Genomic DNA, 19,564 nt, shown 5'->3' with positions numbered 1-19,564 from the left:
CCATCTGATGAAGGGTTAGAACGGTGACAGGATTATCAGTAGCTTGTGTTTTTGGCAGATGCACTGCACCAAAGCTCTATGTGGGTTCCTGCTGATTAATTTTAAAGCAAACCTACAATGGAAAAAAAAAAAAAATAATATATATATATATATATATATATATATATATATATATAGATATAGAAATAGAAAAAAAGTCCAGTGGGAGCACCAACCAGAATGCGGGTGCACGGTCCAACACAGGGCAGCGGCAGACCCCAAAATTTGTACAAAGCGAAGAAGTAGGACTGCACTCCAAATGTGGTAAAAATAGCCGTGATTTATTCACCCATAATATGGCAGGTCTTGCGACGTTTCGGCTCACAAGAGCCTTATATATATATGTATGTATGTATGTATATGTGTGTTTTTTGTTTTTTTCCTGTGGAAACAATTGAGACATATAGCAGAGAGCTCCTACTTGAGTTTTGCAACACTTGTTCACATGCAAACTTGAAAAGAAAGTTCATTCCAGCCTCCGGATAAAACAATGGAATCCAAACGCATAGTGCACAGAAAAACGCACCTCCTATGACACGTTTCGTATTCCCTTATTAGTCGTAGATATCTGATGGATAAAAACCAGCATGGAAGGGTTTAGTAATGGAGTTCTGGAAATTGACCTAAGGGGTATACAATGCTGTATAGATTGTAGCATATTGTAATTAAACAACCTGCCACATATCCTATACACTAAACATATTACATCTTCTATGACACATGTATAATCTTCTATAGGTCTAACCTACATGAGCTAGCCAGTAGGAGATATCGGGAACATTTTTAGCTGCATCCTTAAATAACAAACAGTTACTGTATTTTTCGCCCTATAAGACGCACCTAGGTTTTAGAAGATCAAAAAAAAAAAAAAATATATATATATATATATATATATATATATATATATATATATATATATATATATATATATATATATATAAAAATTTCCATTAGACCTCAGCTCGGACCCTCAATGTTAATCAGACCTCAGATCAGACCCCCATTCATACCTCAGGCCAGACCCCCAGTCAGACATCAGACCCCTATGTTAATCAGACCTCAGATAAGACGAAAAAATTAAATTAAAAAATCAGCTCACCTCTCCTGTTGCAGACACTGCTGCTGCTCCTGAGAGCTAGCGCTCTACCTGCCGCGCTGTGCTGTGACCCGACGTGGCACAGCGTTAGGTCAAAGACCACACCAAGGTCCTTACGCTGTGCACAGGTCACAGCACATCATGCAGAGCCTGCTGGAGCAGATCAGAGAGCAGTGAGTAGAGGCAGTGCTGCATCCCCGGTCCTCCTGTACTAATGAGTTCTACCATGAGTATGTCACTACCAGCTCCCAGCATGATCGCTTCGGAAGGTCCTTCACAATCAAGAGAGGTGCAACTGCCTGTGCATGTGCAAGTGGATGAGGTGACTGATTTTATTTATTTTTTCATTGTAAATGGCCATATTATTCTAGTATACCAGTTTTTAACGGTCATTAGATGGGTGCACTCCTGTCTAAGCAGCTGTTAAAAACAGTCCCATTGATTTCAATGGGGTCTGTCTGGCCATGAAAACGGGCAAAAATAGGACATGTCCTATTTTTTTTGACGGCAGCTATTGACTGGCCAATCGGCTGTATGAGGAGACGGCGTGTGCAGTGTGCACGTGCCGTCTCCCGTCTCTCTTCCTGTTCACCGCTGCTTTGCCATAGACCGCAGTGGTGAGCAGGAAGAGAGAAGGGCCGTCAACTCGTACAGCTGAATGGCTGGGGTGCCAGGTGTCAGACAGCCACCGATCTGATACTGATGACCTATCCTGAGGATAGGTCAATATTAGAAGCCTGGACTACCCCTTTTAAATACTAATGTGTTCAGATGCCTTGAGAATAGAGGACTGGTGGGACTGTCCTCTTATCAATAAATGGTGGAAAGAAATCTTTCATATCGGCAACCAAATTTGCCACACTAAGGTGCAGATGTCCCCCTCAAAAGCCTTGCTCAACCTAGATGACCATACAGGGACACTTCCCCTTCCTTTCCTTTTTAGACAACTGATAGCAGCCCGCCTACTAGTGCCAAAATATTGGCTATCAACTAGTCGTCGTCGCCGTGGCGTCGTCGTCGCCGTGGCGTTTAAGAATACTGTTACAAATCATAATGGAATGGAATATACCCTGTACAACTTCAACGTCTTGCTAGATGTATAAGATGCTTTAACTTGCTTTAAATAAAAATCTTTATATATATATACTCTAATGTGTTCTTACATTTCACTGACACTATACATGTGGGTCTGTGAAGCTCCTAAAGTCCACCAGTCCATTGACATGAAGAATTCTTATACGGTTTTAGACATTGCAGTATTTTATATCCATGTGTGAGAATCAGACCTTATCACCAGACTAAGAATGATTAGATCATGGCAGTTTAGTGCTTTTTATGTTTTGCTTTTCCAATTCATCCGGCACATTAAAACCTAGAACGTGTGACTTCTCCGTGACGGTTCATTGTGACTTTTCAAGTGGCATAAATAAAGGTCAGGGCACTGTAGCCAGCAAGGTTACTGCGAAATCCTGCAGTTCACTGAACCTGTTACCAGTCATTTATTACATGGTGACGACTGCTTTCCTCTAGTTTATGTCTGTGTGACATACAGATATATAACACTGCTTCCTTTCCACCATTTCAAAATCTCTGTAACAAGATAAAGGATGGATCAAACTTATTATTGTAAATGATGAAAGCCCTAAATCCTTTGACACTGTCATTCCTAATTGCACATATGCAGATTACTACAGTATAATGACTTGTAGAATATTACACGCAAACCACCGGAGCTTAATTAACCTATTTTCTGCAAATCTCACGACATAGTAATAAAGTCCATTTATCGCTTCCGAGCGCATGGACCCATCCTCCCGCATTGTGCTCCGCTCCCCCTTTTCGCCTATGCCGCTTTGTGTAAGAAGAGAATATTGTGCTTTCATGTTTAGACAGAAAGGAGTGCCTTGCTGAGGATGACATGTTCTTTTCACTACTGCAAGTTAAAATACCAGTTTAGCAACTATCATTACACCTAATAACCCATAAAGATAAGGAAGTGCTGCTGCTAACAATAGCCAGGAGCAAAGTGTATTTCTGCTGTTCTTTCCTACTTAAAGGAACAGAATTTATGATGTGCATATAGTGCGAATCATGTATACTGTACATATAGTATATTTTTATGTCGGTATGATCTGACAGCTCGTTTTATTTTACTGCTGACTCTAGTTTTTAAAGGGGTTGTACAAGTTTAGCTTAACCTGTTCCGGACATGGGGCGTACCGGTACGCCCTGATTTCCTGATTGTTAAGGACACAGGGCGGTTTGATGCGTTTTCGGGACTCTGGGGACCCAATAACCCGGAACAGGATGGTGATCGTGGTGTGATAATACACCACCAATCACCATCCTTAGATCCTGAGAGGTGATGGTGACATCACCTCTCAGGATCGCTCTCATTGATTGGCTGGGCGGGCGGTTCATTCAAATTATCGCAGCGCTCCTCTCCTCCTCCTTTTCAGTCCGGAGCCTGAGGAGAGAGGAGCTCTGCATCGTGTCTCGGAGCCAGCACCCCATCTGTGCCCCAGCACCCCCAGGTATTTAGGGAAAGGCTAGGGACGAGTTAGATTAGGCAGGGATATTTAGGGAAAGTCAGTTGAAGAATAAAAAAAAATTTTTGATTGCATCACCCCCCCCCCCCCCACAACTTTTTTGGGGTGCAGGCTGTTTTTTTTTTTTTTTTTTGTGTGTACGCTGACTGTGGCCGGCACTCTTAGCGTCCGGCCACTGTTAGCGCATCGCACACTCCACCGCTGATCAACTTCGGACGGTTGATCAGCGATTGACATTTTTTTTTTCCCACTGTGCACAAAAAGTTATTTTTTGTCACCTTACATCACAAAAATTGTAATGGCAAGCGATCAAAAAGTCATATGCCCCCCAAAATAGTGCCAATAAAACCGTCCTCTCATCCCGCAAAAAATGAGCCCCTACCTAAGATAATCGGCTAAAAACTAGACATATTAGGTATCGCCACGTCCATAAGAATCTCCCCTATCAAAATACCCCCCCCCCCCCACCCCTCAGATGAACACGGTAAAAAAAAAAAAACTGTAAAATCTGCATTCCAAAAACCACACGGCGCACTTTTCCCTCTACAGCCTACCGTGTGCCCGTGCAGTAGTTTACGGCCACATATGGGGTGTTTCTGTGTTTAGCGTCCCGGCAGCCATGGTAACCATTCAGAAAAAGCTAAACGTCGGATCCGGCAATGCGCCGAAACGACATTTAGCTTAAGGCCGGATCCGGATTAATGCCTTTCAATGGGCATTAATTCCGGATCCGGCCTTGCGGCAAGTGTTCAGGATTTTTGGCCGGAGCAAAAAGCGCAGCATGCTGCGGTATTTTCTCCGGCCAAAAAACGTTCCGGTCCGGAACTGAAGACATCCTGATTCATCCTGAACGGATTTCTCTCCATTCAGAATGCATTAGGATAAAACTGATCAGGATTCTTCCGGGATAGAGCCCCGACGACGGAACTCTATGCCGGAAAAGAACAACGCAAGTGTGAAAGAGCCCTTAGGCTACTTTCACACTCTCTCGTTTAGTGTGGATTCGTCATGGATCTGCACAAACGCATCCGTTCAAATAATACAACCGCATGCATCCGTTCAGAACGGATCAGTTTGTATTATCTTTAACATAGCCAAGACGGATCTGTCTTGAACACATTGAAAGTCAATGGGGGACGGATCAGTTTTCTATTGTCAGTGAAAACGGATCCATCCCCATTGACTTTCATTTGTGTGTCAGTTTCGTCAGTCGGACACCAAAATGCTGCAAGCAGCGTTTTGGTGTCCGTCTCCAAAGCGGAATGGAGGCGGAACGGAGCCAAACTAATGCATTGAGGGCAAAACTGATCTGTTTTGGACCGCTTGTGAGATCCCTGAACTTTGCTACACAAGCATGTTTAAAAGGCAGGAAGGCATCATAGCCAATCCACTGTGTGAAAATAAAGCAGCGCTCATATTGCATTTTTGTTGCTGTGTTCTCCTTATTGTTAACCAATTGCTGTGCAGCAGCAAGTAGGTATAATTATAGTTCCTGATGTCTCAGCTCCATCCTATTCACCTGAGGATACATCATCAGTATAGCAAAGACAGATAGCACCTTCAGCTGTAGGCTGTTTTACACCAACAGATTATCTGACCAATCATTGGTCAAATGGCAGTTTACACACACAGATCTTTTGTTACACACCAATTATTGGTCTGATTGGACAGATATTGGTCAGATAATCTGTTGGTGTAATACAGCCCTTACAACCACAGTAGACTTTACAGTATAACTGTGTAACAACCCATGCCAGGTAAATACAATATTTCTTACAGTCTATAAAGTATAATAAAAAACGTATACAAACAAAGAGATGGAAGCCATTTTGGATAGGCCAATTGTTCTAGGCTTTCCTGAACATTTCAGTGAATGGAATACAATGAGGAAATAAGATTTGATTGTGACACATCACCATATAATAATATGATAAGGGTGGAATGTGACGGGGTAGTGCAAGTTCAGCAGTGCTTACCCTATCAGTATTCAACCTCAGAATAAAATGCTCAAGATAACAAAGTGCAAATCCTGTGTAATCAGCCTTGTACCTGAGAAGTGCTGAGATTATAGAATCTGTGCTGAAATTCAGTTTATAAAGTATTTTTAATAAATCGGGAGGCAAGTGGTTTTTGTATATGATATGCCATGATGTCATTTTATCAGTCTGTATTTATGACCATCTCTCTATAAATACAGTAGATTTAATTTAAATGGTTACTTAAAAATATTAGTAAGCCAACGACCATGTGAGGCAGTGGCTACATAGAAGATTATGTACTTGCAAGTTGGAAAATATTCAATACGAATTATGATTTTATAATTTGATAAGAATTATGAGCTACATATATATTTTTTTTAATTATAGTAAAGTATAGTAAAGTACGTGGTTAATTCTTCTGTGGATTCAGGAGGCCATACCCAATTCACCTTGGGCAAGCACTATACAATTTTATACAGTACATTAACACATTAGGTTTCAATTTTATATGAAAATCATTCAATTAACATAAATAGTCCTATTCCAAGCTAACTTTATACATAGGACTCTCCACTTTCTAATGCTTACTTACAGGATTCTTTTAATGCTGCTTTAATTAGTATTCATATTCACATCATTTTGTACATTCTTTTATGTCCCGATTTTTACAGTGATCTTAACAGGCCATAAAAAGTCCCAACGTTTCGGTCGATAAACTACCTTTATCAAGGGGTCTGTAAAGAATGGTAGATATGAGAGATTGAAATTTATAAAATGATCTTATCATACACATATAGAAGAAACACTACTATTTAGCGGCCATCATAGAGCTTTTATCCATGCAGACCTAATCCACATTCCCCTGCCCCTGCAGCCTCAATAATCTTTAGTGCGCATGCTTCATAGCGCGATGACGTCACTACGTCACCTCCCGGTAGCAGATGCAATTTAGCCTTCTATGTATAGGCTGCACAGCCAGCACGGCATCCGCTTCCAGATGAAATTACACAGACTTGGGCCACAGGTATTTTATTGTTCCCTCATCTATGAGCTTTCAAGTGTAACTGTCATGTTTTCATCAAAAAATCCATTTTAGTATGTTACTGCTGCAGCAGCATTATGCATAAAGCAATCTTTAGTTTCTTCACTTACCACTGTTTTCCTTGAGTTTTTCCCTTGGTTAGGGTTGTTTAAACATTTACAATATGAGGACCTTCTCAAGGTGGTTCCTCTGCCAGTTCTGAGGCCAAAACTGCTTTCCCTCACTTCCCATACACACTTTCTGTAGCCAGCAGGTCCCTGCCAGCCAATCAGATTAGATTACTGAAACACGCCTCCTCACTCTGAAGCCTAATGCAGGCATGCACTGTGAAGGACCGCCCCTCTTTCTTCCTAGCCGGAGACAGATGAGCCATAGCAACGGTCTTTTAAGGGAGCAGTGGAAAGGGACAGAGGACATTAATGAAAGCTGTTATCAAAGGTAATTACAGATCTTTTGACAATCATTGACAAACTTAGGTATACATGCCAGTTACCCTTTAACCCGTACAGGACATGTATGGCGCAGATGTCCGTGACTTAAGGACCAGTGCCATACATGTACGGCGCGGTGATTTTATTTGCTACTTTATTAGAGATCCGCGGCAGAACCCCTCTCTAATAAAGTAGCAAATAAAATTTTAAAAGACAGGTACCCTTTAATCCGTAGAGGACCCACGCCGTACATGTATGGCACAAGGACCAGCGCCGTACACCTGCTGCATGTGCCGGCATCGGTGAAAACACTGCATTAATCCTTGATGTCCGTGCTGATCGAGGCACGTGCGCTGTCCATGTGGGGATCGGAGCTGCCATCGGGTCCCAGCGCTGCTGTGACAGGGACCCGATGGCATGGAATAGTCATATTTGGTATTGTCGCGTCCGTAGCAACCTGCTCTATAAAAATACCACATGATCTGACCTGTCGGATGAACGTTGCAAATAACAAAAAAAATAAATCTATTTCTTGTTACCTTGCTTTACAAAAAGTGCAATATAGAGCAACCAAAAATCATATGTACCCTAAAATAGTACTAACAAAACTGCCAACTTCTCCTGTGGATTCCAAAATGGGGTAACTTTTTTGGGAGTTTCTACTCTAGGGGTGCATCAGATGTAACTTGGCAGCTTAAAATTATCCCAGTGAAATCTTCTTTCAAGAAACCATATGGCGTTCCTTTTCCTTCTACGCAATGTTGTGTGCCCGTACAGCAGTTTACGACCACATATGGGGTGTTTATGTAAATTACAGAATCGGGGCCATAAATATTGAGTTTGGTTTGGCTGTTAACCCTTGCTTTGTAACTGGAAAAGATTGATTAAAATGGAAAATCTGCCAAATAGATTTCATCTCGATTTTCCATTAATTCTTGTGGAACACCTAAAGGGTTAACAAAGTTTGTAAGATCAGTTTTGAATACCTTGAGGGGTGTAGTTTGTAAAATGCTGTCATTTGGGGTGGTTTCTATTATGTAAGCCCCACAAAGTGACTTCAGACCTGAACTGGTCCTTTTTAAAAAGTGTGTTTTGGAAATTTTCAGAAAAATTTCGAGATTTGCTTCTAATCTTCTAAGCCTTCTAACGTCCCCAAAAAATAAAATTGCTTTCACAAAATTATCCAAACATGTAGTAGACATATGGGGACTGTAAAGTAATAAAGTAATATTTTTGGAGGTATTACTATCTATTAGAAAAGTAGAGAAATAGAAATTTCGAAATTTTGCTAATTTTTCTAAATTTTTGGTAATTTTTTTTATTTTATTTTATAAATAAAAATTATTTTTCTTGTTCAATTTTACCACTGTCATGAAGTACAATATGTGACGAGAAAACTATCTCAGAATGGCCTGGATAAGTAAAAGCGTTTTAAAGTTATTACCACATAAAGTGACACATGCATGCAGTACTTTTAGTCCGTCTGCCTTTCGCTGTGTGCTGGTGTGCCACAGACCTACCTATATATCGGATAGACTATTGTCTTCTGTTAGCACCCACCATTCATCCTCTCATCCTCTTTCATACTAACAGGATTTGACCTTTAATTCGGTATGAAGGTAGAGGACATGCATCTTTGACACAGGCCGTATGGTACTCACTGCTTATATCACATGAAGGTCTTATATCACAAGATGTCATTTATCTCATAACCAAAAAAAAAGGAACATCATGCAATCGTACATACTAAATCTATGTTAAAGAATAGAATGCTAGAAAATCACATACATAGCCCTAGGTAATAATGGAATAGGAATTTGACCAGCGTGCTACAAATATTTCATGATTCTTGTTAAAAGGCATCAGTCACCACAAACCAGTAGGTAAAACGGTCGGCCGCTGTAGATCCGCGCTTGGGATTTACAGTGACCAACCATTTTACTTGCTGGTGAGGTGACAGATGCCCTTGAACTCCCTAAATATGCTGTATATTAAATGGTTAATAACTAAACTTGAGTATTAACCCACAAGTAGGGAACAGGAACAAAAATTTTACGCTGTTACTTCCTAATATGATAGTATTGCAGAAGTCTTGGGAAAGGCTACTTCTGCATAACTGCGGTCAGATTTTTATAAGTTAGTGTGGATTGTCATGTAATTCTACTTCTGCATTTGCCACTTAAAGGGGTTGTCTCACTTCAGAAATTGGGGGCATTTCACTAGGATATACTCCCAATGCCTGATAGGTGCAGATCCCATCTCTGGGACCCGCACGTATGTTTAGAACGGAGCACGCAAAGTCAAGGAGTGTGCATCACCCTCCATTCATTCCTATAGGAGTGCCAAAAATAGCCAAGAGGCGTGCTTGGCTATTTCCGACAGTCCCATTGAAATGAATAATAAGCACACCGCGCAAGCGCCGCCACCCCTCCGTTTATTTCTATGGGACTAACGGAACTGGCTAAGCTAGCCAGTCAGATATAATCAGTGATTCGGTGTGTAAGGCTTCATGCATAAGGCCATGTCTGTATTTTTATCCCCAAAATATGGATACCTTCTGTGTGCATTCTGTATTTTTCTCACTTGCCCTCATAGAAAGGGCTATTCTTGTCTGCAATATGACCAATCATAGGACATTTTATAATTTGTGGAACGGCAACACAGATCCATAGAAAAAACAGATGTATGCATGGGTCCATAGAAATAAATGGGTAAATGTGCTATGCGTAGAAAGAGGAGGATAGCACACCAGTGAAAAATCAGGTTATGTGCATGAGCAGTTAGTACAGACAGGCTATCAATCGCTGATTATACCTCCCCAGGTTCAAAGCATACTGAATCTTTTCCCATAATCTGCTCGGCTCCTCCTTCTCTAGAACATGCTGCCTGCAGATTGCACCGCATTTTGTGCTGACAGGTTAAATGTAGCACATTCACCATGTCTTATGAACCCACATTGAATCTTTTATGTCATAGATATTTTACGTTAATTGAAATGACTTCTCCAATGCGTGCGTTTGGAAAATACATGTTAGGCTACATTCACAAAAACTTATTTTGTTCTCGTGTCTGTTCCGTTTTTATATTTGTATTTTTATTGGATGAGGACCCATTTATTTCAATGCGGACATCACACAGTGTGTATGTCCGTTCCATAGCCCCGCAAAAAATATAGAGCATGTGCTATTATTCGTTTTGCGGAGAAGTATAGGCATTGTTACAATGGATCCGCAAAAAGAACGGATGCCAAAAGGACGTCATCTGCATTTTTTGCGGAGCGCAAAACACACACTGTCGTGTGACTGTAGCCTTACAGTGTCTTGTGAAAGTCACAGGGTAGGCATCATTTTTCGGGTAACCATAAAAGTACGTGGGCCACTTCCTCTATGATACAGCATACTTCATATTCAGTGTAATCGTGTCTGTTTCTATGAAGGAGACTCTTAACAAACAATTTACTGAACATGAGCTCTTTAGTCATCATCTTTCTGCTGGGTTATCACTGTGGGCCCCTTCTATGATGTCCATATGCTCTAATAGGGTGTGTGGAGAGGGACTGCCCAGATGGCACAACCACACATGGCACCTGAGCTGTTAAAGGTAACCTGTTAAACTGCAGTTTTTAGGACATGTTGCATGCAAAAAAAGTCCAGTGTATGTAGTTGGTCATTAGAATTGAATACAGGGAAAGTCAAGAAATTCAGCAGTCCTCCTATCCCAGCCCAATTATTTTGTCTGGAGAATTGTTGATATCTACAACTTGCTGTACCCAGTCTAAAGGTGGCCAAACATGTTACATAGTAGAAGGTTGAGACCCCACAGATGGGTACGTCGTACTGCAGTGACGCTAGATGTATGGGCCTTGGCTTCACCTGTACAGTGTGTATACATCTGAGGCCATTGGAGCCTCAGATGCATTGAGGAGTATGTCCATGAAGTACGGAGTGAAAATGGCCACCGTGACGGTTTAGAAGAGTGTCTTACTCCTTACATGTATTTGAATATTGTGTTCAAAGTTGTTTTCCTGCATGATACCGAATCTGCCAGAATATAGAAGGATATCTTTGTGAACCTTTTACCATCCTAAATAACATGGTGGTTTGGGGGCCTAATTCCTCATGACATGTTCCCCCTAAAGCGAGTCTGTCGCAGTTTTGATCATGCAAAACTGGTGGCAGCACTAGGTAGCTACCAGGGAGAACCATACAAACATACCTTATTAGGAGTTGTGTGGATACAAGCTTTTATTCTGCTCCTACAAGTGTCCTAGAGGTAGGGCTTCAGTGTGAAGTGCTCTCTGCATTGGCTGCCCGACAACCCCTCCGTTCTGTGTGACAGTTGTATCATTGAACCAGGAGACCACCCTCAATGAAGGCAGGAATTGTGAGGCAACTCAGCGCTGAGAGCAGCAGGACTTCACAGTAAAGCTCCACCTCCTAGGCAATTGAAGGAGCCGAATCTGTCAGAATAAAAGTTCATATTCACTCTACTCCTGATAATGTACAAAAGGTAAACGTGTCTGTCCTGCTGTCGACAGACTTTCACATAAATGTTTTGCATAATGTTTATTGTAGTTTCTTGGCTAGTAAGAGATGACTATTAGCTGCACATTGTGAAGGGGGGTAAGGCAGTCTGTCGAGTTACAGGAAAAGATCTATTTCAGGGTAATAATACCTGAGTAATTCAATAGGCATTAACAGATCACCCAGCAAATCACTGTTATTGCTGAAGTATTTGTTCCAGCACAAGGCTGCTATCTATGTTCATTGTGTGAGTTGATCCTCCTCTGTGTAACAAATTGGCTTAAGTAGGCTAGAAGCTTACACGTGTGCTGCATCATTGTTCTGGCCTTACAGCGCAAGTATCCTTCCTGCTGGAGAGCAATTACTCGTGGATGGTTTAGATGATGCACATAATTGCATCTTTGGCACTATCTGAAGTTTTCAACTTTGTGTAATCTTCCAAAAGTACACTAACACATACAGATTTGTATTCATACTTGGGTATGTAAAGCAGTCAAATGGTGGGCATACGTATTAGGCCTCCAGATGGATACTTATTTAGCCAACAGCCAGTCAACTCTTATCTCGTGCATATGACCTTAAAAATGGTGTCAGAATGGTTTGATTTGTATTGGATTTGCTTTTTTTTTTTTTTTAATCAATATCTATGCATAGTACTTTTACCAGCCTCCCATTTTTTTTCCCAAAAATATTATGCAGTATGAAATGTTAGACATTTGTGCAATTTCACTAGAAATGGTTTGAAAGTTGAGCCAATCGGAGTTGTTCAACTTCTGGCCTCGCTCTCACTTGAAATAGAATTTTATTTGCTCCAAATTCTCATATTTTCCAGTGGCATGTTCATTGGGTAAAAAGCCTCCAATGAGTGTGGTTGTTCCAGCCGTACACTTCAGAACGGACTCCTTTCTCTCTAGCCTCCAGCTCGGCCATGTGTGCGTATGTAGTGAATGGGGGGAGGGGAGAAAGCCTCTGACAGTGGCCTATCTGCTTAAGAGCAAAAGGATCAGAAAGCTGAAATCCAACTGGCCAATGCTTCTCTCCTGACATCAGCCAACGGGAGAGAGTTGGGAGACCGCCATGCACATTAGGCAGTCAGCTGATACCTCTGAAATTGGTGGGTTTGGATGATCCACATCTAATGCGTATGGCCATCTTTGCATCCGTTTTTAATTGCTCTGCGATTGACTTCATCTAATACCAATATCTGGGAGGCATGGACATATACTTATATGCCAGTATTCAGTTCTTGAGCTTTGAAGGGAACCAGTCACCATGTGCAATCTGCAAACCGCATGTCGTAGAGAAGAAGGAACTGTACAGATATAGATACGGTTTTGTGGAAGATGATTAAGTATGACTTGTACTTTATTCCTTTCAATCTCTTCTCCCAGTCATGTGGGCGATCAGATCAGTGACTGACAGCTTTCCTTGTATGAGTGTGCACACGGCTATAGCGGTCACTGACCGCCTGCCCACATGACTCCTAAGCGCAGAGGGAGAAGATCCAGAAAACTGTACCTCAATCCACTCTGTTTCTCTGCTCTGTAACATATGTTGCACGTTCTTGGTAACGGGTTCCCTTTCACATCATAGATTCTGTTGAATTGCAGGCCGAGATGGATTCTGCCGTTCACCACCGGACCCCATTGATTATTATGGGATCCGGTGGTGATCCGGCCACTTTCTGGCAAAATGCTGGCTTACGGCCAAAGACCATTGCGTGCAACGGTTTTTGTCCTGGCGAAAACCGTCACTTATGACGGAAAGTGGCCAGATCCTATTATGTCAGTGGGGTCCGGCGATGAGGAGTAATATCCAGCTAGGCCGGATCCAGTGAACTCCGGCAGACTGCCGAGTCTGTTTAATGCAAGGGTTAAACTACCCTAAGGGTAGATGCTGAATTTGGCTGCATGACGTCGTAGCTGATGTATGTGTATGACGCCAGGGGTGCTCGTTTGATGCATTGACTGTTTATATCATTTTTTTTTTCTCTTTCAGTGGACAGTTTGCTGTGGTAAAGAAATGCCAGGAGAAAAGCACAGGTGTGCAGTATGCTGCAAAATTCATCAAGAAGAGGCGAACCAAATCAAGCCGCCGTGGGGTGACCCGGGAGGATATTGAAAGGGAGGTCAGCATACTGAAAGAAATCCAACATCCTAATGTCATCACGCTGCATGAGGTGTTCGAGAACAAAACGGATGTCATTCTCATTCTCGAGCTGTAAGTGCCACAAAGGCCCCCCACCCTTCCAGTGCTTGTTTGTGCTTCAGTCCCTGAAAGGATGATGTAATGTGCTTCCTGTGCCACACAACACCAACCGAAGCCTGCTATTTCAAGGGCCCTTCATTATTCCAGCTTGAGGGCTTTGCTTAGCAAAATCTGTTTGTAGCGAGGTTATTCTGTCTGCGAAGTGCCCTGTATGGGACGGAAAGTGCTGACAAACACCTATTCAGCCCCCCCCTCTTGCCAGTGTAACCATGTTATAATGCTGCCACTCTGTGCAGCCGCCTCATTATGTTATTTTAATACTGTGTAAAGTGACCTGGTCACGTTTCTTCTTGGGGTACGTTCACACTAGCGTTATTCTTTTCCGGCACAGATTTCCGTCCTAGGGGCTCAGTACTGGAAAAGAACTGTTTAGATTTATCCCCATGCATTCTGAATGGAAAGCAATCCATTCAGGATGTCTTCAGTTCAGTCTTTTTGACTTTTTAGGACGGAGATAATACTGCAGCATGCTGTGGTTTTATCTCCGTCCAAAATTCCAGAACACTTGCCAGATCACTCTGCCGCAAGTGTGAAAGTAGCCTTAAAATGAAATATGTATGTCCAGCAAAAAAAAATCATGATGTGAACAACCCCTGATGAGAAGAAACTTGCAATTCAGATTGTCAGATCTGTGTCTGTCCAACTGCTGGGACCCCCGCATATCACAACGGCAGCAATGAGAGATTTAAAGGGGTTGTCCTGTGAATAAAACTTTACAGCAAAGGGGGCAGAATGATTTAAAATGAGAATTATTCACCTTACTGGTCCACTGCTGTAAAAGTACTTATTCACATAAACAAAATAACTTAATTTTCTTAAAAATCTTAGGTGAAAATTTCATAGAACTCAGGAAACTGACACACAGAATGTAACTATCGTAGTAGCTGAATTATTAAAGGGACCCTGTCATGTTGAACATGATGTCTGAGCTGCAGGCAGCATGTTATAGAGCAGGAGGAGCTGAGCAGATTGATATGTAGTTTTCTGGGAAAAGTCAGTAAAATGTATTATTTATTCATTCAAATTCCTGCTCATTCTGGGCTTTGAAGTCCAGGAGGCGGTCCTATCAGTGATTGACAGGCTGCCCTCTATGACTGTGTATACAGAGATAGGTGTCAGTCACTGACTGAAGACAAGGAGGCGGTCCTATCAGTGATTGACAGACTGCCCTCTATGACTGTGTATACAGAGATAGTTGTCAATCACTGATAGGACCGCCTCCACAGTCCAGTCTGGTTCACAATATAAAAAAGGTTAGGGACCTCTGCTCTATATAGGCTTCTTGGGGACTGAGATTTCCAAACATTAACGGGAACTTGTCACATTGAACATGGTGTCTGAGCTGCAGGCAGCATGTTATAGAGCAGGAGAAGCTGAGCAGATTGATATGTAGTTTTATGGGGAAAGAGTAAATTCCTGTTCATTCTGGGCTTTGAAGTCCAGGAGGCGGTCCTATCAGTGACTGACAGCCTGTCCTCTATGACTGTGTATACAGAGATGGCTGTCAGTCACTGACTGAAGACAAGGAGACGGTCCTATCAGTGATGACAGGCTGTCCTCTATGACTGTGTATACAGAGATACCTGTCAGTCACTGACTGAAGACAAGGAGACGGTCCTATCAGTGACTGACAGGCTGTCCTCTATGACTGTGTATACAGAGATACCTGTCAGTCACTGACTGAAGACAAGGAGACGGTCCTATCAGCGACTGACAGCCTGTCCTTTATGACTGTGTATACAGAGATAGCTGTCAGTCACTGACTGAAGACAAGGAGACGGTCCTATCAGTGACTGACAGCCTGCCCTCTATGACTGTGTATACAGAGATAGCTGTCAATCACTGATAGGAACTCCTCCTTCGCTTCAAAGTCCAGAATTAGCAGGAATTTAAATTTATAAAATACAAGTTACACTAAATCTTTTCCCATAAACTACATATCAATCTGCTCAGCTCCCCCTGTCAGCGTTTTGGTGTTCGCCTCCAGAGCGGAATGGAGACTGATCACAGGCAAACTGATGCCTTCTGAGCAGATCCTTTATCCATTCAGAATGCATTAGGGGAAAACTGATCTGTTTTGGACCGCTTGTGAGAGCCCTGAACGGCTCTCTCAAACGGAAACCAAAACGCCAGTGTGAAAGTAGCCTTACACTGCATGGTGACGGGTTCCCTTTAACATCAAATTTAAAGGCAGTGAAAGGGAGGCTGGCCAGAACCCCAAGTCATCATTTCTGGGCAGAAGATCACACGGTCTAAAATGAAAAGGGATCTGCAGTAGCGATCCCTCATCCCCATACAGCGGAGGTGAATTATTCATGTGAATGCTGCTCTCACCTCCTCTGATCAGCAGATAGTTATCAGGAGCGAATGGATTGTTCCTGATAATTGCCCGCGGTGTCTGCCTTTAAGCTGAGTTCACATCTGCATTGAACTTTCCATTCTTCTGATCTGTCAGAAGAGCAGTACTGACAGATCCATTAAAATTGAATCCCTGTTAATCCCCTTTTGTTTAAAGGGGTTATTTTGAGCATGATTTGTTCTCGGCTTTCATTCAATTATGTCACATCCATCAGGTTGCAGTTTTTTGTTTTTATTTTGACGGGTGAAAAATCCTGTCTTGTACTTTTTTTCTCCTGTCAAAAATAGCTGAAAACTGATGGAGCTGACAACCTGATGAAAACTGAGAACCACTAATGCTCAAAATAAAACAAATCGTTTTTGTTTGTTTTTTACAAATATTTATGTTCTTCTCACAGATGAGAAGAACAGAAGGCTCGCCGAAGATGTGAACGAGCCGTAGAAGTAATTTTGTGAAAACCATAGACAAATCCATTTTTTGACTTGCAGACTCTTTTTTTCAGGGGTGGACTGGGAACTTAAAGTGGCATCTGAAAAAGGAGTTGAGGAAACGCAAGTTATCAATACCATAGCGCAAAATACCATCCCAGCAGAACCAAATACCACAGCACAATATACTTCCCTAAAAGCTGCCATTTTCTGTCCTCCAGTTGCCTCTGATTAGGATATGGAGCGGGAGCTTTGGAAGTGAGATGCGGCCACAGCAGTTGAATTCAGGCCTGTGTGGTCACTGGCTGGGTACGAGTACCTGATTCTCGCAGCGTTAATTACTGCTGAGAGCTTATGTATCTGGCCAGCAGAGAGGAGGGTTTGGGCGGCCCCTGGGAATTATCCCTGTATGTTCCCAGAGCTGTATGTTCCTCAGCTGGTCAGTCGACAAGCTTGTCAACAGACACCTATATCAGGTTTGTTGCAATCCTAAAATGCAGTGAGAGAGTCAGTTGTAAGGCTTCCATTGCTAGAAAGCAAATGGCCAGAGCAAAAGCTCACCATAGCTCATATATAATCTACAGGTACTGAACACGAAGGGTTCTCCGGGAATTATTTAAAATGGCTGCCAGAAACCTGTTCTAGAAGGTGAGCAGGATTAGTTGCCTCCACTTGCAGAGGGCATGGGGCCTCACTATACACTACGCTCTGGCACTTGCATATACTACACATTTCTGAGTTTGCCTGTCAGGCTGCTCAGCTATAATGGCATATCGTAGGCAGGACTGCTTCATTACCATCTATTGCAGAGCAGTGTATTGAGGCCATGCCACCTCACCCCCTAAGCAGCTTTACATTTCCTCACCCTTTTATGAAGAATATATCTATGCATGAAGTGACATGAAAACTGCTACTGGCCATACCCTCTGACACTGATAATTCCAGAATTTTCGCTGATTTGTTTTATTATTATTATTATAAATCTACATAAAAGCTGCTTTGATTTTTCTTTCGTACAGGTCCTGTCACCCCAGGCTTTCCAATAACAAGTTTGTCTAGATTTTCCCGCTTCTTCACCATTATATTGACCCAGTAGTCATAAATGTAAATAGCCTGAAGACATACAAGTATTTTCTTTCATTTTCTAAACTTTTATCAGTTATGAAGTATTTTCACAGCAATATAGTTTCAGGTGTAGCCTGCATTCTCCTGGAAATACTGTATGTCTGAGCCACAGGAACAGATGTCCGACAAAAATACGTACAAGTGAAATAGATAATGAGCTAACATTCTTCTGTCAGTAGTGCTTTCTATTCATCTCTGCTATCTTTAAGAAAGTACCGCTGTCTTGTCTGTCTTATGATTCGTAGTTCAAGTCAGGTCTGTATTCAGCAGAAGGCTATATAGGTAAAGGGAAGCTACATGCACATGATTCCTATGTATTTTGCGGTCTGCAAACCGCTGAGCCGCAAAATATGGATACCGGCTGTGTGCGTGCTGCAACTTCTTTGTATGAATGCCTATTTTTGTCCGCCGAACGGACAGGAATCCTTTGATCCTTAAAAGTGTTTTCCCATCTCAGACAATGGTGGCATATCGCTAGTATGTGCCCCCATTGTCTGATAGACCTATCTTGTAAACTGGGACAGCAAAGTGAAGGAAGACGCACTGCGCATGCGCAGCCGTCCTCCATTCAATGGTGCCACCGAAAATTGCCAAGCACTGGCTCTATTTTCATCGGGCCCGTTAATGTGAATGGAAGCGTTGACCACGCAATCGCGGTATGCTGTCCTTCACTTTGCTTGCTCAGTTTAAGAGGTAGGTGTGGGTCCCACCTCTGGGACCCGTACCTATCACACAATGAGGGCATATACTAGTGATATGCTCCGATTGTCTGAGATATGAATACTCCTTTTTAAAAGTGTCCAAAAGTCTTAGAAGTCTTACAAGTCCGACATGTGACTACTTTTAGTCTTAGCATTAGTATGCATGTGGTTACTGCAGCCAAGCACCAAACCCATACACATTTAGATTTTGGTCACCGTTTCATATGCAGTTTAGAAGATAAAATCAGGTGTGGATTCATGTGTGGAGAGGAGAAGGAGAATCTGCATGGTATAATGTCTTTCCCTTTGCAATCAACACCTGGTTTTAGCTTCAAAATTGCATCTGAAAACCTGTCTAAACCTGACCATGTGCAGACAGCCTTGGGAAAGTGAAGCTCTTGCTGGACAGTCCCGGCCTAGCCTCTATCATTAACAATGAAATCATATTTAAGACATGTATCAATATTATTGCAAGCCTTTAGAGGACCACTGCAGGCCAACTGATACTGCGTTGTAGTGCTGGGCCCCGGTACTGCGTTGTAGTGCTGGGCCCCGGTACTGCGTTGTAGTGCTGGGCCCCGGTACTGCGTTGTAGTGCTGGGCCCCGGTACTGCGTTGTAGTGCTGGGCCCCGGTACTGCGTTGTAGTGCTGGGCCCCGGTACTGCGTTGTAGTGCTGGGCCCCGGTACTGCGTTGTAGTGCTGGGCCCCAGGATTACATGATGCAGGTATTCAAAGTGCCGTGCACCTCCTCAGGCCTTACAGTAGGCGTAACATGGTGCATCAGTTATGACTAATGGCTTATCCAAAGCACCAGAATTATTCTAGAACAGTATGGAAAACATTACTGCAGTGTGTGGAAGGTTTCTGGTGATGGTAGCTGTTGTTCTTCTCACTTCGAGGATTTGCCTATGGCAATTCCTGCATGTATTTTGCTACAGAATCTGCAGACTTGGATTTTTACCACAGTTGACCATAGATCCACTTGAGTATTAGCCCCATTGAAGCTAATCTGCTTCATCTCC

General features: G+C 42.4%; 1 protein-coding gene across 1 annotated transcript in view; it reads left to right on the top strand.

Annotated features, from left to right (window-relative positions):
- Nucleotides 1-19,564, top strand: part of DAPK1 (death associated protein kinase 1) — a 155,077-nt gene that overhangs the window by 80,923 nt on the left and 54,590 nt on the right. Inside the window, exon 3 of the mRNA XM_044273564.1 lies at nt 13,658-13,879. Coding sequence (XP_044129499.1) covers nt 13,658-13,879 — 222 coding nt within the window. The remainder of the gene's footprint in view (nt 1-13,657; nt 13,880-19,564) is intronic.

This window comes from Bufo gargarizans, chromosome 1, assembly GCF_014858855.1.
Source record: "Bufo gargarizans isolate SCDJY-AF-19 chromosome 1, ASM1485885v1, whole genome shotgun sequence".
NCBI classification, from domain to species: domain Eukaryota; kingdom Metazoa; phylum Chordata; class Amphibia; order Anura; family Bufonidae; genus Bufo; species Bufo gargarizans.
The sequence above is the reverse complement of the archived record's forward strand: the minus strand, read 5'-3'. Positions and strand labels throughout refer to the sequence as shown.